The sequence below is a fragment of the Mauremys mutica genome, chromosome 1, assembly GCF_020497125.1.
Source record: "Mauremys mutica isolate MM-2020 ecotype Southern chromosome 1, ASM2049712v1, whole genome shotgun sequence".
Taxonomy (NCBI): domain Eukaryota; kingdom Metazoa; phylum Chordata; order Testudines; family Geoemydidae; genus Mauremys; species Mauremys mutica.
In genome coordinates, this window is record NC_059072.1 from 110,779,646 (window position 1) to 110,796,141 (window position 16,496).

At 47.1% G+C, this 16,496-nt stretch overlaps 2 protein-coding genes across 4 annotated transcripts in view; one reads left to right on the forward strand and one right to left on the reverse strand.

Moving 5' to 3' along the window:
* The window catches only part of LOC123351545 (sodium- and chloride-dependent GABA transporter 2), a 503,805-nt gene that overhangs the window by 272,078 nt on the left and 215,231 nt on the right, over positions 1 to 16,496 (reverse strand). The gene's annotated exons all lie outside the window — the stretch shown is intronic.
* The window catches only part of LOC123351576 (sodium- and chloride-dependent betaine transporter-like), an 81,320-nt gene that overhangs the window by 30,536 nt on the left and 34,288 nt on the right, over positions 1 to 16,496 (forward strand). For all 3 annotated transcript variants that reach the window (XM_044991018.1, XM_044991026.1, XR_006574041.1), the window contains exons 2-7: positions 1,780 to 1,990; positions 6,438 to 6,572; positions 7,327 to 7,467; positions 10,263 to 10,350; positions 12,613 to 12,745; positions 14,427 to 14,561. In XM_044991018.1, coding sequence (XP_044846953.1) covers positions 1,843 to 1,990; positions 6,438 to 6,572; positions 7,327 to 7,467; positions 10,263 to 10,350; positions 12,613 to 12,745; positions 14,427 to 14,561 — 780 coding nt within the window. In that variant the 5' untranslated portion in view covers positions 1,780 to 1,842. The remainder of the gene's footprint in view (positions 1 to 1,779; positions 1,991 to 6,437; positions 6,573 to 7,326; positions 7,468 to 10,262; positions 10,351 to 12,612; positions 12,746 to 14,426; positions 14,562 to 16,496) is intronic.

Here is a 16,496-nt window from a genome sequence, read left to right on the forward strand (position 1 = left end):
TTTATTTTATATAGTAAGCTTATTTACAGTTAAAGTTACTATTCTTTTTAGTACAAGTTTTTAGTATAATTTTGTTTAAAAGCAGGCCTAGGGCTTTCTTGTTATGTTCTGGCCTTCTTCTCTCTAATCACAGAGGCTGTTTTTGCTAACAATGGCTTTGCTGAAAAAGCCTGTTGTTTCATATTGGACTTACTAAAAAATAACATTAGTCTAAAACATAGGGGAAAATGTTATGACTGTACATTACTTTTATAAACAGGCTTTCTGTTTTTAACCCTGGACTATTTCTGCAAACTCACATGTTATTAAAACACCTATACCAAAGAAATGTGTCTTCAGATAGGCTTGTCTTTTCAAGTGTTTATTCCTTTCTAAACCTTTCACCTCTATTTGTTTAAAAAAAAGGGGGGGGGATGGACAACAAACTTCTTCTCTCTGATCCAATGTTTTACAAAATAAGGAAAATATAAACTGTCACTAAAAACCTGTGGCTTTAAACCTGGGGTGCTTCTGCATGATTTTTTATTGAAACACATGCAAAAGGGAGGTGTGTTCAGATAGGTTTGTCTTTTCAAGTAATTATACCTTTGCAAAACTTAATGTAACGTTTACTTGTGTTTGTTAAAAAGCAGGTGAAGAAGCAAACTCCTTCTCTATGATCCGCTGACTCACAGATGCTGTTTTGCTAACAGGAGCTTTGCTGCAGCTTCACATTGTTTTTACTAAAAAAAAAACAACCCCGTTAGTTTAAAATCTACGGGAAAACTTTTTAAAATTGTTTGTTACTAAAAGCTTATGGTTTTAACTTTTATTTAAAAACCCGATGTAAAAGGGCTACATGGTGAAAAAAATGCTGGGGGTCTGTTTCTTTAGATAAGAATAAGACACTTACAAGGGAGGGGGGGAGAAAGGAGGGGAGGGAGAGAGAAGGGAATTGGCTCTTGTTTAAAATCTTGAGACTATAGGATTGGTTCAGGAAAATGAATTATATGACACTGCTATAGAACAAACTCTGATTGGTCCAATCCAATGGCGCTGATAACAAGTCTGAAAGTTTTTGAACCTCATTCTACAGGAAGACAGGAAAAGTAAAGATTCTGTCTCTCTCCGATTCAACCACATGCTCCCAATCTTTGCCCTTTGCAAAGGGGGCTTTCTTGCCCTGTTCTTTTTCTCTGACCTTTTTTTTTATATACCTAAGCTGGTACTGAATGCTTTTTTAGTCACTTTTTTTACCATGTGCTTACTAAACAGGCTTTCCCTTAGTACATTTACTTTTTAAACCTAGTTTTCAATGTTGTTTAACTTTTTTCTTAACCCACCCTGATAGTTAATACACCTTTTATATTTCTCAAAATTTTCTATTCTTTACTAGCATACCAAACTAGGCCTTCACCATCATCTCTTTTCTTGAATAACTTACCTCTCTTCTTTCAAATGTCCTTTTTTCTCTAAACCTTACCCAAACTTTCTTTTTTCATCTTTAAACTCTCTCTAGTCTTTCAACCTTTCTCTCAATGTATCCAAGCACAAACACACACAACACTTCCCCTATTCTCACACACACACACACACACACACACACACACACACAAATTTCAAAATGGCTGACCGTCAAACTTTGGCGCCAACGGAAATGGGGTGGGAAGGTGGGACAAAAGCCCCAAATGGGGCATGGAAACCTGTCAAAAACGCATGGTGATGAATATTATTGAGGGATATACTACTCCTGTGTGTCCTGTAACAGCTTTTTACAGTCTGTGCTGTTTTCCCTCCCAGTTTTCCCTGCTGCGTTGGGCCACGGAGAGTAAAGCACCTGTAGAGGCTGATCCCAATGGCGGCATGGTGCTGCTCAAAAAGGAGAAGCCGGAAATGGAGCCAAGAGGCCAGTGGAGTAATAAAATGGAGTTTATGCTCTCCGTGGCTGGGGAGATCATCGGCCTGGGCAATGTCTGGAGATTCCCTTATCTCTGTTACAAAAATGGAGGTGGTAAGTCCATAAAGCCCAGGCTGTGTGAGATGTTGGCCCAGGAATATGAGCACCAGAGCAGGCACTTTCATCTGTTCATATATACACGCCCATACACAGAGAGCACACCCACCCCTCATACCTCCAGTGAAGCAATCACACAGTGAGGTAAGCTGGGCTGTGGGAGACAAATCACACTCCACAGGTGGATGCTCAGAGTAGCTCTGCCAGATGGAGAGGAGCAATCCAGCTTTCAGTAGGCTCCCCGTTTTAATAATGGATGAACCTCTAGCTTTGCCATTTGTAGAGGCAGCCATCAGGTGAGAAGCTTATCTAAAACACAGCTGAATTATCAGAACCTTTGGGGGCTCCCTCCACCAGGGAACCCACCCTGTCAGTTCCCCCACCCAACAGTCCCTGGGACCCTTCCTCCCCAGCCCCCATGCATTCCCCCTCCTCCCAGCTATTCCCAAGCTCTCTCTGATCACAGCTGATCTTCTGGCAGGGGAAAACACTTTGTTCCTGTTATTAACAAGGACAAGTGCGGAGTCTTGCACTTAGGACAGAAGAATCCCATGCACTGCTACAGACTAGGGACCGAATGGCTAGTAGCAGTTCTGCAGAAAAGGACCTAGGGGTTACAGTGGACGAGAAGCTGGATATGAATCAACAGTGTACCCTTGTTGCCAAGAAGGCTAACTGCATTTTGGGCTGTATAAGTAGGGGCATTGCCCGCAGATCGAGGGACGTGATCATTCCCCTCTATTCGACGTTGGTGAGGCCTCATCTGGAGTACTGTGTCCAGTTTTGGGCCCCACACTACAAGAAGGATGTGGAAAAATTGGAAAGAGTCCAGCACAGGGCAACAAAAATGATTAGGGGGCTGGAGCACATGACTTATGAGGAGAGGCTGAGGGAACTGGGATTATTTAGTCTGCAGAAGAGAAGAATGAGGGGGGATTTGATAGCTGCTTTCAACTACCTGAAAGGGGGTTCCAAAGAGGATGGATCTAGACTGTTCTCAGTGGTAGCAGATGACAGAACAAGGAGTAATGGTCTCAAGTTGCAGTGGGGGAGGTTTAGGTTGGATAGTAGGAAAAACTTTTTCACTAGGAGGGTGGTGAAGCACTGGAATGGGTTACCTAAGGAGGTGGTGGGATCTCCTTCCTTAGAGGTTTCTAAGGTCAGGCTTGACAAAGCCCTGGCTGGGATGATTTAGTTGGGAATTGGTCCTGCTTTGAGCAGGGGGTTGGACTAGATGACCTCCTGAGGTCCCTTCCGTCCCTGATATTCTATGCTCTCCTTCAGGGCTTGGGCTCCTCGTCAAGGGCACCTGGACAACTGCCCCTCATCCTGTATGTTCTGTGACCCAGGTGATGCTCCCGTCCACACTAAACTCACCCTTCAGGCCTGACTGGCCCATGATTGTAGCCTTTGTCCCAGTACTTCGGTATTTCTGGTAATCGGGGATCAGGAAAAACACGTATCCAAACAGAGGTGTGTTGTCCCCAATGAATTCTAAAGCTGAGTAAGGTCACTGGATTTTCAAAGCTAAAGGGCAAGGCACTAGTCCTGGGAGTAAAGATGAATTTGAGGAGCTTCAGGAGGGTGTGCCTGGGAGGATGAGAAAGGAAAGGACACCTCTACCTCTTCCCCAGTAATAGATCTTGTTGGTGAAAACCAGTGTCAATGAAGCTTTTCTGTAGTAGGCCTGAAACTTTAATCGACCTAACAGGAACGAGGGACGTACATCTACCTATGTCGGCTAATTGCTTATTAGCTTGTTTGGATAGCTTATCAGCCATTTTGGCTCCTCAAGTGTATGCAGCTGTTTTTCCATGTATGTTTCCAAAGTATATAGCACAAAGGGTCAACGGGTGTATCTTGTTTCCCCTTCAGAATGACAAATGTATCCTCAACAGCTGTATGTATCTTGTAGCCCCCACAAAATGATATATGTATCCTGCGTATCCAATTATCCCCTAATAGATGCATGTACAGGTTCTACAGGTCAACCAAATGATGTAGACAAACGTAGGCTAAGTTGTTTGTTACTGATTATAAAGAGGCCCGTTTGGGCTTGTGGGGTGTGTCTCTTTCTCTGGCACTAGCCGAGAGGAGCACCCGCTCAGCTGACCGATCAATAAAGGGCATGGTACTCGTCTTCCTGTCTCCGTGCCTCCTTGGTGTAATTAGGTAAGCTCCGGGGGGAAACAAGCCCTTTTGGCGAACAATCTATAAGTAGCTAACCCCTGGCCAGGGGAAACATTCCCACAGAAAAAAGAACAAGGAGTACTTGTGGCACCTTAGAGACAAATTTATTTGAGCATAAGCTTTCGTGGGCTAAAACCCACTTCATCGGATGAGCTTATGCTCAAATAAATTTGTTAGTCTCTAAGGTGCTACAAGTACTCCTCGTTCTTTTTGCTGATGCAGACTAACACAGCTACCACTCTGAAACCTATTCCCACAGAGAGAGTCCATCCCCCTTTACTGCTGCTTCTTGTATGACTTGCTTAATTCCTTATTCCAGTAAAACTGCAGTAAGATCTTTTACATGGTTAAAAATGAGATTTTCTAGTGACCGTAAAATGAAACAGAGTGAGGGAGAGAACTGAACATCACGAGTTTGTTTATAAAAATGGTTGGACTTTGGTTTATTAAGGAAAACTAAAATAATATAGTCCTGTAAGGTATTAAGAACACACCTTGTTCTCTCATTCCATGGGCAGGTCCTGAGATAATGTTTACAGTCCTATATACCACTTCCCATTCAGTAAAGGCCAGGTTACAGTGACCTTGCATTTGGGTCTCTTCTGCCAGGTGAAGCAGGAGTATCAGGACTGATAATCCTTGCAGTCTCTCTCCTGACCAGTGTAACTGAAAAGGCTACTTTCATACAGTCAGTTGAGGCAAATAATTTAGTAATTTTTAATGCAAGATTATTTCTAATGTAGCTGTAACATATTAGGCTGTGATCTTGTTAGATCTCTCAAACTGACCACAGTTAGGTCTGGGCAAAACTTGGCTGGGAGACTACCACAGAAAATTCAGGATGCTGCAGAAAGTGGTTTTCATGTTTTAATACAAAGCACCCTTCCCACTGAGAAACAATGGCTCAGAACTGTGTTGGGGGATCGGCTGACCACTTGTACAGTCATGAAAGCTTCCATGTCATGTTTTTGCAAAAATAGATGTTAACCCTGATATCCTGGCTAGCACTTTGGGAACTTCAGAATGGAAAGAAGCTTTATAAATGTAAGGTGGCACTCTTAGAAATGATTATTCATTAAATTGATCAGCAACTAGGATGATCAGAAACAGAAAACAGGGTATGGGATCTCCTGAAGGATTCATCTAATCAAGCACTGGATAATACTGTTGTCTCAAAAGACCTTCAGTCAGAGTTCTTCGATGTGGCTGTGAAAGGAGCAGCTGCCTTTAGCTGAATACCTACAGGATCTATGTTTCCTACTTCATGAACTTGGACTGATCCTATCTAGATATGAAGGGTCTGCTGGCCCTACGTCCCCTGCAACTATAATACATCCGTGTTTAGGGAACATTTTGATGTTGCTCTTTATTTTAACATTACTGGCATAAGAACAAGGAGAAATGTTCTTTATTTAGACCCAATTGTTCCTTATCCTTCATGGGAAGGAAAGTGGGTCTGCATGATTGATTCTGGCAAGGGAGAAACAGATCTAAGAAGAACCAGATTTGCTTTTGAGAGAAGGAGCCCAAATCTTTATTCCAAACATCTGTGATTTTTATCAGAGGACTGGGGCAAAGGATGGGAATATATTCACTTATCATTTGTTCCTTGTGTCTGATGAGGCCCTGAGGGCTGTTTTAACCAGGGGGAGAATGGCATTTGCCTGCCGTATGTCTGCCATTAGACTGGGGTGGGTGGGTTCTGAAGTGTGGAGTCCAGCTGCTCTTTGGAAAGGCAAATTAGGAGATGGGCAAAGGAAAGGCTGGAGACTAAATGAGATCCTGGCAGCAGTTTAGAATCAGCTGGAGAGAGCTGTCCTGTGACTGCTGGGTAAGGAGGACCCAGTTTGGATACAATAAGATTTCCTCTTATCTTCCCAAACCTTTGCTCAAACTGGTTTTAAAGGCTGAAAAATATAGTCAACATTTATTTTCTGTGGCTTTTTTGGTCTTCTTGCCATTCTCCTCTTCCAAGTTCTGGCAGGACCAGACGCGGCAGTGCTGAAATAGCATGAGGACAGGGGTGATGGGGTATTTCCAGGACAAGAAGAAGAAAGCCGAGAGGCTTTTCTCTTGCAAGATCTGCACAGTTTTGCAGGCCCACCAGGTCCATTTAGTTCAGATAGGCATTTATATTCAAGGGTATTTACCTGAGCCTTGATGGTGCATCTCGCTTCTTAGTATACCTGGTAATGGGTGATTATGATGATGTCGAGTAGTAAAGATTCCTCCATTTGCCTCTCTCTCTCTGCAGGTGCCTTCTTTATCCCCTATTTCATCTTCCTCTTCACCTGTGGGATCCCAGTGTTCTTCCTGGAGACAGCGCTAGGACAGTACACCAGCCAGGGAGGGGTCACCGCCTGGCGGAAGATCTGCCCTCTCTTTGAAGGTGAGTCAATGAATGGGTTTCTCGGGTCCACGATGGAATTTCTGGGTCTCATGGGGTTTGGTGTGAAAAATTTCAAAATGTCTATTTCTTGTTCTGAAGCAGAACAAAAACAAATGATAAAACCTGGACTTTTTTTGTGAAATTGAATTCTTGTTTTCTGGACAGTTCTTCTTTAAAACCGCAGAGAATTAATCTCACAACTATCCTGAAGTTTTATGATCTCCATTTTACAGTGGGGGAAACTGAGGCACAAAAAGATTAAATGAATTGCTCAGAGTGGCATTTGCTGATATTGGCAGAGCCAGGATTAGAAGCTACCTCCTAGAATCATAGAAGATTAGGGTTGGAAGGGACATCAGGAGGTCATCTAGTCCAACCCCCTGCTCAAAGCAGGACCAATCCCCGACTGAATCGTCCCAGCCAGGGCTTTGTCAAGCTGGGCCTTAAAAAAACAATAAGGATGGAGATTCCACCACCCTCCTGACCCTATGCTTTTGCTCTGGCCCCATTGTTTGGGCTTGGGATGTAATTAGCAGTGAAAACCTTTCTTATTTCTGATTTCTCCACTATGATGAACCACATTTGGATCGCCCACCCTCAACCTGAGTCTTACAGGATTCTTTGGTGAACCAAATTGCTCATTAATCTGCCCTGCCCGCAGCTCCAGTGGGATGGCCTACAGCACTATTTGAAGCTAAAGTCTGATCTATTTGGGGCTAGCCTGGGGCCATTTCCTAACCCCTTTCCCTCTTAGGAATTGGATACGCCTCACAAGTCATCGAATCCTATCTGAATATCTACTACATCGTCATCCTGTCCTGGGCTATCTTCTACCTGTTCAGCTCCTTTACTGCTGTGCTTCCCTGGGCCACCTGTAATAATCCTTGGAACTCAGGTACAGCTTCAGCTAGTCTGCTTCTGGAAAGAGGATCTGGGTTTGAAAACTTTCGATCAAAACTGCTTTTTGAGAGAATTGGGTATTTGATTAAACCCATTTTTTCGCATTGTTTGCTTTATGTGGAAAATTTTGAATTTTCATTGAAATATTCAGCTGAAAACTAAAATATTTTGATTTCAATATGCAGTTGTGGGCCAAATGGGTGTTTGGTTTCCTCATGTGCAGTGCTGGATTTACACTTTGCATGTCCCTAGGCAGGGTCTGCACACCTTCCCTGGTGTCTAGGCAGCTGCGGGGCCCCCTAGCTCCAAGCTCCCCACCCCCGCCCACAGGGGCTCAGAGCTCCAGAGTCTCCTGCCACCCATGACTCGGCACTCTGGGGTCCCCCACTGCCTACGGAGGCTGGGAGCAGCGCCCCCCCCCATGGCAGCCAGGAGCAGCAGAGTCCCCCACCATTTGTGGTAGCTCGGAGATCCGGGGCCCCCGTTGCCAGGAAGAATCCGGGAGCTGTGGGGTGATTCCCAGCCACCTGCAGCAGCTGGAAGCTGTGGCAGATTAGCCACTGGTCAACAGGGGGCCCCTGGAAAAATGGGCACTCTGGTGCCCTGACCTGTTCCACTGCCTGCCCCGGCATTCCTGCCCGGGAGCAGGGTCAGGGCGCAGGGGCTTGCCCCACTGCCCCCACCCACCTGGCACTCTTGATGGGGAGTGAGAGAAGCCCCCTGTACTCTGACCACAGCAGGAGTGCAGGGGTGTGGGTGGGAGGGACTGCAGGTGTAAGGGGTGGGGTGTATCCCCCACTTGCTCTGGCCCACAGCCCCACAAACCCCTTATCCACTTCTGGCCAGGAGCTCCAGGGGTCCCCACTGCTTGGCAGCAGATGGGAACTGTGGGGTACCCCCACAGTGGCTCAGAGCGCCTAACCATTGTGGACAGTGGGGGTACTGCCACTTTTAACTTTTAGGCATCCTGCCACTCAACCCCCTCCATCACAGACCCCGCACTGCCCCAAACACACATACCTCCCTCACCCACCCCCACTGCCCAGCACCCCTCCACAATCCCCCCACTACCCAGAGCCTCTCCACAACCCCCCAGAGACCTGCTCTGCCCCCTGACTCACCTCCCAGTGGAGCTGGTGAGTGCACTGTGTCTGCTGGGCTGAGTGAGGAGCGATCCAGCAGGGCTGCATGGGGCCGTCTCTCGCTCAGACGACTCTGGCCCCACCTGTGCTAGGACCTGGGAGTGATAAAAATTTAATTTTTAGGCATCCCTAGTCACGTGCCTACTGAGCCTAATGGGAAATCCAGCCCTGCTCGTGTGCCCATTCTTCTCTATGGGCTGGGCTCCCCAGCTAGACTACTTCTCCCATGATGCACCATGGCCAGGATGCAACAGCCTCCTGCCGCCATGAGGACAGACCATGGTGCATCATGGGTCAGGTAGTCTGACCGGGGAACTCAGCTCATAGCGGGAGCATGCAGCAGCCAAATTACAAGTCCTGTGCAGCTCCAGGCACCACCTTGCCAAGCATGTGCCTGGGGCAGCAAGCCACAGGGGGCACTCTGCTGGTCGCCGCAAGGGCGGCAGGCAGGCTGCCTTCGGCGGCTTGCCTGCGGAGGGTCTGCTGGTCCCGCGGCTTCGGCGGCCCTCCCGCAGGCTGCCACAGGACCGGGGACCTCCCGCAGGCAAGCTGCCGAAGGCAGCCTGCCTGCCATGCTTGGGGTGGCAAAATACCTAGAGCCGCCCCTGCTCCTATGGCAGCATTTCTGAATAAAAATGTTTTGGTTTTTGATTTTTTTTCATGGGAAATTCAAAATTTTCAGCAGCAAAAAAAGCCCATTTTCAGACCAGCTTTAGTCTGGAGTCCTCACCCCACTCTAAGCCATGGAAGGAGCTTTTCACTGGAGCTGGCACTGCCCTTATCTAGTGTAACGGGGTACAGCACAAACCACTCATTGCACCTCAGACCCTCAAGCATCTGGGCCAGCCTCCGTCACAGCAGAGAACTGTTCGTTCAGTCAGTCTTTGGCTTACTAAGGCCAGGTCTCTGCTAGGAGTGCACAGTCGGTATAGCTGCACCAGTGTACTGTACAGGCAAAGCACATCTCATGTGGTTGCAGCTTATACTGGCAAAATTGTGCTTTGTCCAGTATCGCTTATTCCACCCCTTGTTCCCTGAGTAAAATAAGCTTTCCTGGCAAAACTCTTAGTCTCAAATCAAGGTTGGATGTTTTTCTGAAAGATTTGCTCTGGGGATTATTTTGGGGAAGGTCTATGGCCTGTGTCATCCAGGAGGCCAGACTGAATGGTTGCAGTGGTCTCTCCTAGCCATGGAATCTGTGGATTTATGAAAGTTCCCTTTCCATGTTCAGTCGACTCTCAGTCCTTCCCTTGCCATACCCCTGACAAGGGTCACTGCCTTCCCCAAAGGAGGATCCGAGTCTCGCAGCTCCACAAGCAGAGCTTTATTTGTGGGGAAGCCAGGGAAATTCCTCTCTGAGCTATCTCTTAACATTAAGTAACTTCCCAGCCTGGGTAACCATAATCACTGCCCCACAGTACCCTGCATTCCACAGCCACCTGGGTTCTATTCAATAAGGAGTCTCCACTTCCCCCATCCCTCTGGCTGTTCCTGGACTAGGATTCTGGCAGGGGGAGAGTGATGTTTTACAGGGCAGTGTGAAGTGTCTGTTTGCAGCTGGAGTGAACAGGGAGGAGGCGGGAGGGAGCACAAAGGCTGAGAAGCACGAGAATTCTCCAGGCTCACTGATTTGCTTCCTCCTCTGTAGATCGCTGCGTGGACTTTCTGAATCACTCTAACATGGAGAACTGGACAGCGCCAGCTAATGCCACCTCCCCCGTTACTGAGTTCTGGGAGTACGTACCCCGGTTTCAGACTCTTCTCTCCTCAAGTGGTCACAGCAGTGTGAATACTCCATATGGAGTCTCTGAAAGGCCACATCTCGAAGCCCAGACCTATGGTACATTGCACATCATGGGGCACATGAGCACACTCCCTGCACATGCAAACTTGCATAGTGACTGGGCACACTGACTGACAGAAATCCATGGGGCACGTGGGCACTCCCAAGACACACGCTGTCTCACCCCATGCACCACACAGCCCCAGAGGTCGGACGTTGACCCTTACCGAGAACACATGCATGTACGCACACGGACACATTCTTTCCGACATGGCAGATGCACTCAGCACCTGCAGGTTGTGGATACACAGGGCCTGAATACATGTTGGCAGGGCCACCCTGACAGACACCTAGCGGGCACGCATGTATGCACACCAAGTGTGATGATCTATCTAGAGCAGGAGGCCAGGTGGGAGGGGGCTGGAAGAGATTCTGCAAAGATGCTCTGCGGTGAAGCAGGAAGAGACACAGTAGCTTTTCCCCTTATTCTAATTGAGTGCCTTGTTCAGTGTTAGAGGAAAGCAACTTTTTCTGTGATTCTTTACTGCTGGGCACCTACGCACCCCATGAAAACACCCAGAGGGCAATCAGACGTAGCTCCCAAGAGGAGTGCTGACAGGAGAAATGCTGCAGAATACACTGTAGGGAATCATCCAGCACCGGCCCTCAGGGGGCGTGAACAATATGGGAGTTGTAATTCTAAGGACTCGCACTCACAACCGTGCCTCCACCCAATCTAGGGAAGTGACAGGAAGCAAGTGGGAATCAGGGGCTCAATCACAATAGCACGTTTTCATCCATCGCTTTCAAAGTGCTTTCTAAAGGTGATCAGTATCCATTATCCCACTTAGCCTGTCTGGGTATGTCTACACAGCAACTAGAGACTCACGACTAGCCTGTGCCAGGAGACTCGGGCTTGCGGGGCTGTTTCATTGCTGTGTAGACGTCCAGGCTTGGGCTGGAACGTGGGTTCTAGAACCCTTCCGGGTGGGAGGGTCCCTGATTCTGGGCTCCAGCTCAGGAATCTACATTGCAGTGAAACAGCCCCACAGCCCACCCCCCACGAGCCTGACTCTGCTGGCGCAGGCCAGCTGCGGGGTTTTCTTTGCTGTGTCTCAGCTTCCCCATTGGTGAAGTGACTTGTAGAATGCCACCGTATGAGCCAGAGGATGAACTGTGTCAGGCTGCCGTGCCCTGGGTCCATCCACCAATAGCTACAAAAACCATTGTGATTTCAGTACAACATTCCTGGCTACAAGGGAGCCCCTAGAGTTCTGGGGGGAGGTTTGGCCAGGAGCACATAGAGTTGTCATAGATATTAGGGTAGTGAGAGGCTGCAGGCTCACATGGTCCCTGTTACACTATGTCTACACTATGAACGGAGGTGGTGGTCCCAGCTCTTGTAGATATACTGATGCCAGCTCACATCTGAGCTAACGTGCTTAAAAGAGTAGAAGTAGTAGTGTAGCCATGGTAGCATGGGCAGAGACAGCACCGTGCTGGATGCCCTGAGTACAAACCCACCTGAACTCCCTGGGCATGTAGCGGGGGCTGCTAGCACAAGCCACCCCTGCCCATGCTACCACGGCTACACTGCTATTGTCAGTGTGCTAACTCAGGTGAGGGTGAGGGCGAGTATGGCTGGGTGAAGTGGGAATCACCCCCCATCCCCCGCTCATCGTGTAGACCTAGCCTTAGGGAGCCTGGGTGCTGAGGGGAACCTGTAGGGATGAATGAGGGCCATAACCATAAGAATTCCTGGAGAGAGCCATAGAACATGGGGTGATTGGAGGAAACAAAGTAGCCAGCAGGTGATTAGAAGCCTTTGATGCTACCGGGGGGGCTGCAGGGGAGGCAGTTGATGGAGTGTGGCCTGTGAGGCAGCCAAAGGGATGGCAGTGATGTGAGATCGGGAGTGACTGTGCTGTGAATGATTGGGGGCTGCAGTGGGGCTATTGAGAACTTTGGGAGAGTTGGAGAGCCCAGGCTGATTAAAGGGTGAGGTGGAAGTGCAGGGGCCAGGCTGTGAGGGGATCCCAGAGACACCTAAGGCATTATGGTGACCAAGAACACAGTATTGCTGTCAGGGCTAGGGTGACTGGAAGCAGGAGTGATGGAGGAGATTGGGCAGCTGTGCTATGGGATATGTATGAAAACTCTGGGGGAGGGGCTGCAAGTCTGGGACGTTAACCTCTCTCACCTCCTGCACTGTCAGGAAGCGAGTCCTGGGACTCACAGATGGTATTCACAATCTGGGCACTGTGCGCTGGGAGCTGGCTCTCTGCCTCCTGCTCGCCTGGGTCATCTGCTACTTCTGCATCTGGAAAGGAGTCAAGTCCACAGGCAAAGTAAGAGCAAACTCTATCCCCTTAGCCCCTAAACCTCCTCCAAGCTGCCATTATCTCTTTTTCTACCTTCTTAGTCTTCTCCATGATACAGAGAGAGGAGAAGAAGAAAGGAGGCAGGGAACACACAAGACATAGGGCCATACTCGGATTGGCATGGGTGGGTGCAACTGCAGTGAAGTCACAGCTGCTTACGCTGGGTCTGAATTTAGTCCATTATGAGAAGAGCAAAGAAAATCAATCAGAGGGGAGACAAGGGAAGGATCTTAGAAGAAATGGTGAAGTCCTAGACCAGCATGGTCCACTGTAATGGGGAAACCTTGTGAAAGACGCTGCTTCACCATTAGCAACAGACAATCATCCAGTTGCTGATGCACAGTCCCCAAGTGGTCTGGTGGCTTTTGCAACATTGGCCTGTTTTAGTGTCAAATCTCCAGTTACCAATAACAATTAAACACCAGAGCTGAGTGAATATCCCACTAGAACTAATCTCCTTAGGGGGTTCATCGCAGTTACCTCCCACTTCCTCATTATTTGTAATTGCTCAGTTTGGGGTTTTTCTGTCTTTTTTTCTTTAACCCAATGGATTGCTCACAAACAGGGCACTGCTGTGAGCATTCCACACTCAATACTGAAAATGTGAGCTGGGCCGGCTGTGATTGCGTAAGTCACATGTTACTGTTTCTATTCCTGGATTGGATGAGCATAACGTATTTCACATAGGAGGCTTAAAGAAGCCACTCAGGCTTCAGTGGTGCAGGGCTGGAGTATAATCCCCCTGAGCAGCGGCGAGGGTGGGTTATACAACTCAGGGTTAGTCTTGCACATTTCTAGAGGACCTGTGACAATTGCTGAGGGATGAGTGGCCAGTTTCTTCAATCCCCTTCTTCCATAAAAGATGTTTCCCACGATTTGCTCTCTCTCCATCCATGAAGCTCCCATCACTTTGTAGTCAACAGGAAGTCAACTCTTGACTGAAAGTTAATTTTTAATAGTCAATACTTAAAGGCCTGGTACCACATACCAGATCTGGGAGAATAATTTATATGAAAAGTCTGAATGAGTAGTTTTTTAAAACCAGTTCACTTTCGCCACATTTGTGTTCCTTTTGAGTTCACTTTCCTCATACTTCGAATAAATCTAGTTTACTAGCATAAATGTTCACAAAAAGTGAATTTCAGAGACAACTTTCAGTGCCAGAACTGCTTGTGTGCTCCTCCAATCAGGGAACAGAAACAGCACCATCTGACTTATTTGACCAATCACAATGCATTTCATTTCCCACACAAAAGGGGGGTGGGCTTTACAAAAACTGGTCAAGGCTTTCAAAAATACATCATGATTTTGGGAACTCTAAGATTCAAGCTGAGATGCCTTAAAAAGGCAGAATTTTTCAGTGTGATGAGCAATCACTCTTTGAAAATCAGGCCTCTGCCGGTTGTCTCAAATTGCTGCCTTGTCCCTCTCAAATTCACTGCTCACTTTTGGAAATCTTGGCCATGAAAATATTTCTATTCATGGCCAAGATTTCCAAGACCTTTAATTAGAATTCAGTGAAAGCAGAGGCTTTGGGGATGTAAAGACTCAGGTTTTGTGTTGTTAATAATAGAGTTGGAGGATTTGCTTTGGATGTATAATCTATAGGGTGACAACATTTTCTTTTTATCCTTCTCTCTGCTTCCAGGTTGTTTACTTCACTGCAACATTTCCCTACTTGATGCTTTTTGTCTTGCTGATTCGAGGGGTCACCCTGCCTGGTGCTGCTGAGGGGATCATGTTCTACCTGAAGCCTGACATTTCCAGGCTTGCAGACCCACAGGTGAGTGAATACAGCCTGATACTGTGAGGAGTGGAGAGACTCCAACAAAGTGGTGACAGGAAAAGCAGGGGTTCAGCACCTTGCAGGATCAGGCCTTAACTGACTGTTATCTAGATCAGGTTGGACTTCCCTCCCCTAAGAGACCGACAACATACTGAGGCCTCTTTAAAAGGGTTGATGGGGGAATCTCACACTGACAAAAAGGCTATGTTTGTGCTGGGCTATTTTAAACATATGGATGCATTAGGTCATTGCCATTTAGGGGCTTGACAAATGCAGAAGCATCTATTAAATATTCAGTGTATGACAGATGGTTTTGTTGAGCCTTAAGTGAAATGATGATGAACAAAAGGAGAAAAAAAACCCTCTCTTCATGCTCTTTGGCCCAGCTTGAGCTTTTCTTGGAAGAGGCTGGAGCTTCCTCAGGGAGACGAGCTTCCTAGTATAAGACAAACTGCAGTAGGTGTATAGGTAACTATTGGAGCTACACATGGTCAGTTTTTATAAACAGGAGCCCCTTTATTCTGAGATTCGGCATTTCTGGCATTTGCTGTGAAATCAGCACCTTCTTGTGGAATTGTGCTCCAGAATCTCAGCTTTAATTTAAAAAACATTGTTTCTAGCCCTCATCCATATGGGGGGGGCAGAGCTTGAAACTCTGTAACTTGCGTTCAATGTTAGTTCCCTGACTTTGCAGATCTCCAAACTATTGTTCTATGCATCCTAATGGGGTGTTAATTCTGAGACCTAACAGAGAGTATTTAAATGTTAATTATTTCACTGCTGATTGCTGAATGCTTCTGCTACAATAATCAGCTAATGTTCTTTTCCCACAACCTCAAACTGTCTCCCACATCTTCCTGGATGGCAAAAGGCCCAACTGCTCCCTACCCAGCTGCTAACACCTCCAGCTTCCCCCGATGACTTTCAGATGCAGTTATGTCTTGTCAACACAAAAATCAGTGACATGTTGAAAACATAGAGACAGCTTAAGTTAAATGGAATTTTAATATGAAAATAAACAATGCAGGGGCTGAGTGTTTTATTTGTGTTCAGTTAATTCACTAAAAACCTCCATTTTCTAATCTAAATGAAGTTGATATGGAATTTCTGGTCTGCCACCTGGGAGAGCTGCAGGAACCAGACACCTTGCTGCGGAATTGAGTCCAGTTTGCTGTGGAGAAGGTTGGACCTTGATTATAATGGGGGGAGGGAAGAGAAGCAGGCATGAATCTGTAGGTCTGGATCCATGAGGGATCTCAGTTAATTCAAACAGCAGTGGCTGGCTGCATGTATTTGAAGGCCTGCCAATTTGCAGCCACTTAGAAGCCTGCTGGGCACTGTTTAGGGGACAGCAAGGATTGTGGACAAGGTATTCCTTCCTGGCTGTTAACTTGCTACTAATATCCTTCCCTGGCTGTGTGGAAGATTCTGAGCACTGCAGCCCATCTTTTGTGGGTCTGTATACTAGCATCACACTGTGTGAGAGAAAGTGCTATCCATACAGTGGAGGAGGAGCCAGCGGCTGAAGGCTGAAATAAACAACAAACTCTGCTGCTCTCAATGGGTGCTGAGCTGAGTTAATGAAAACCATGGTGGTGATGAGATACTATGAACCCAACATTTGCTGGCTGCTCCCTTTGTCCTGATCTCCCTCCATCCTTGTGTGTAGGGAATACGAGGCGGTGTGGTGTCATATAGAGGTTTTATTGGCACTTGTTTGAGATGGCTTTGTGAGATACTCATAGTTTTTTCACTACCAAGCGGCTACGTGATCTCCAACTTGTGCTGGTACAGTCTTTATACCATACCACATCCCCATGCACCCTCCCTTTTCATGGTGGAATCTTCACTCCAGTCCCTCAAGTTGGGACAATCAATCCAGAGACATGTCACACCCTGTATGGATTCTTCCCTTCTCTGCCTGATGTAGAT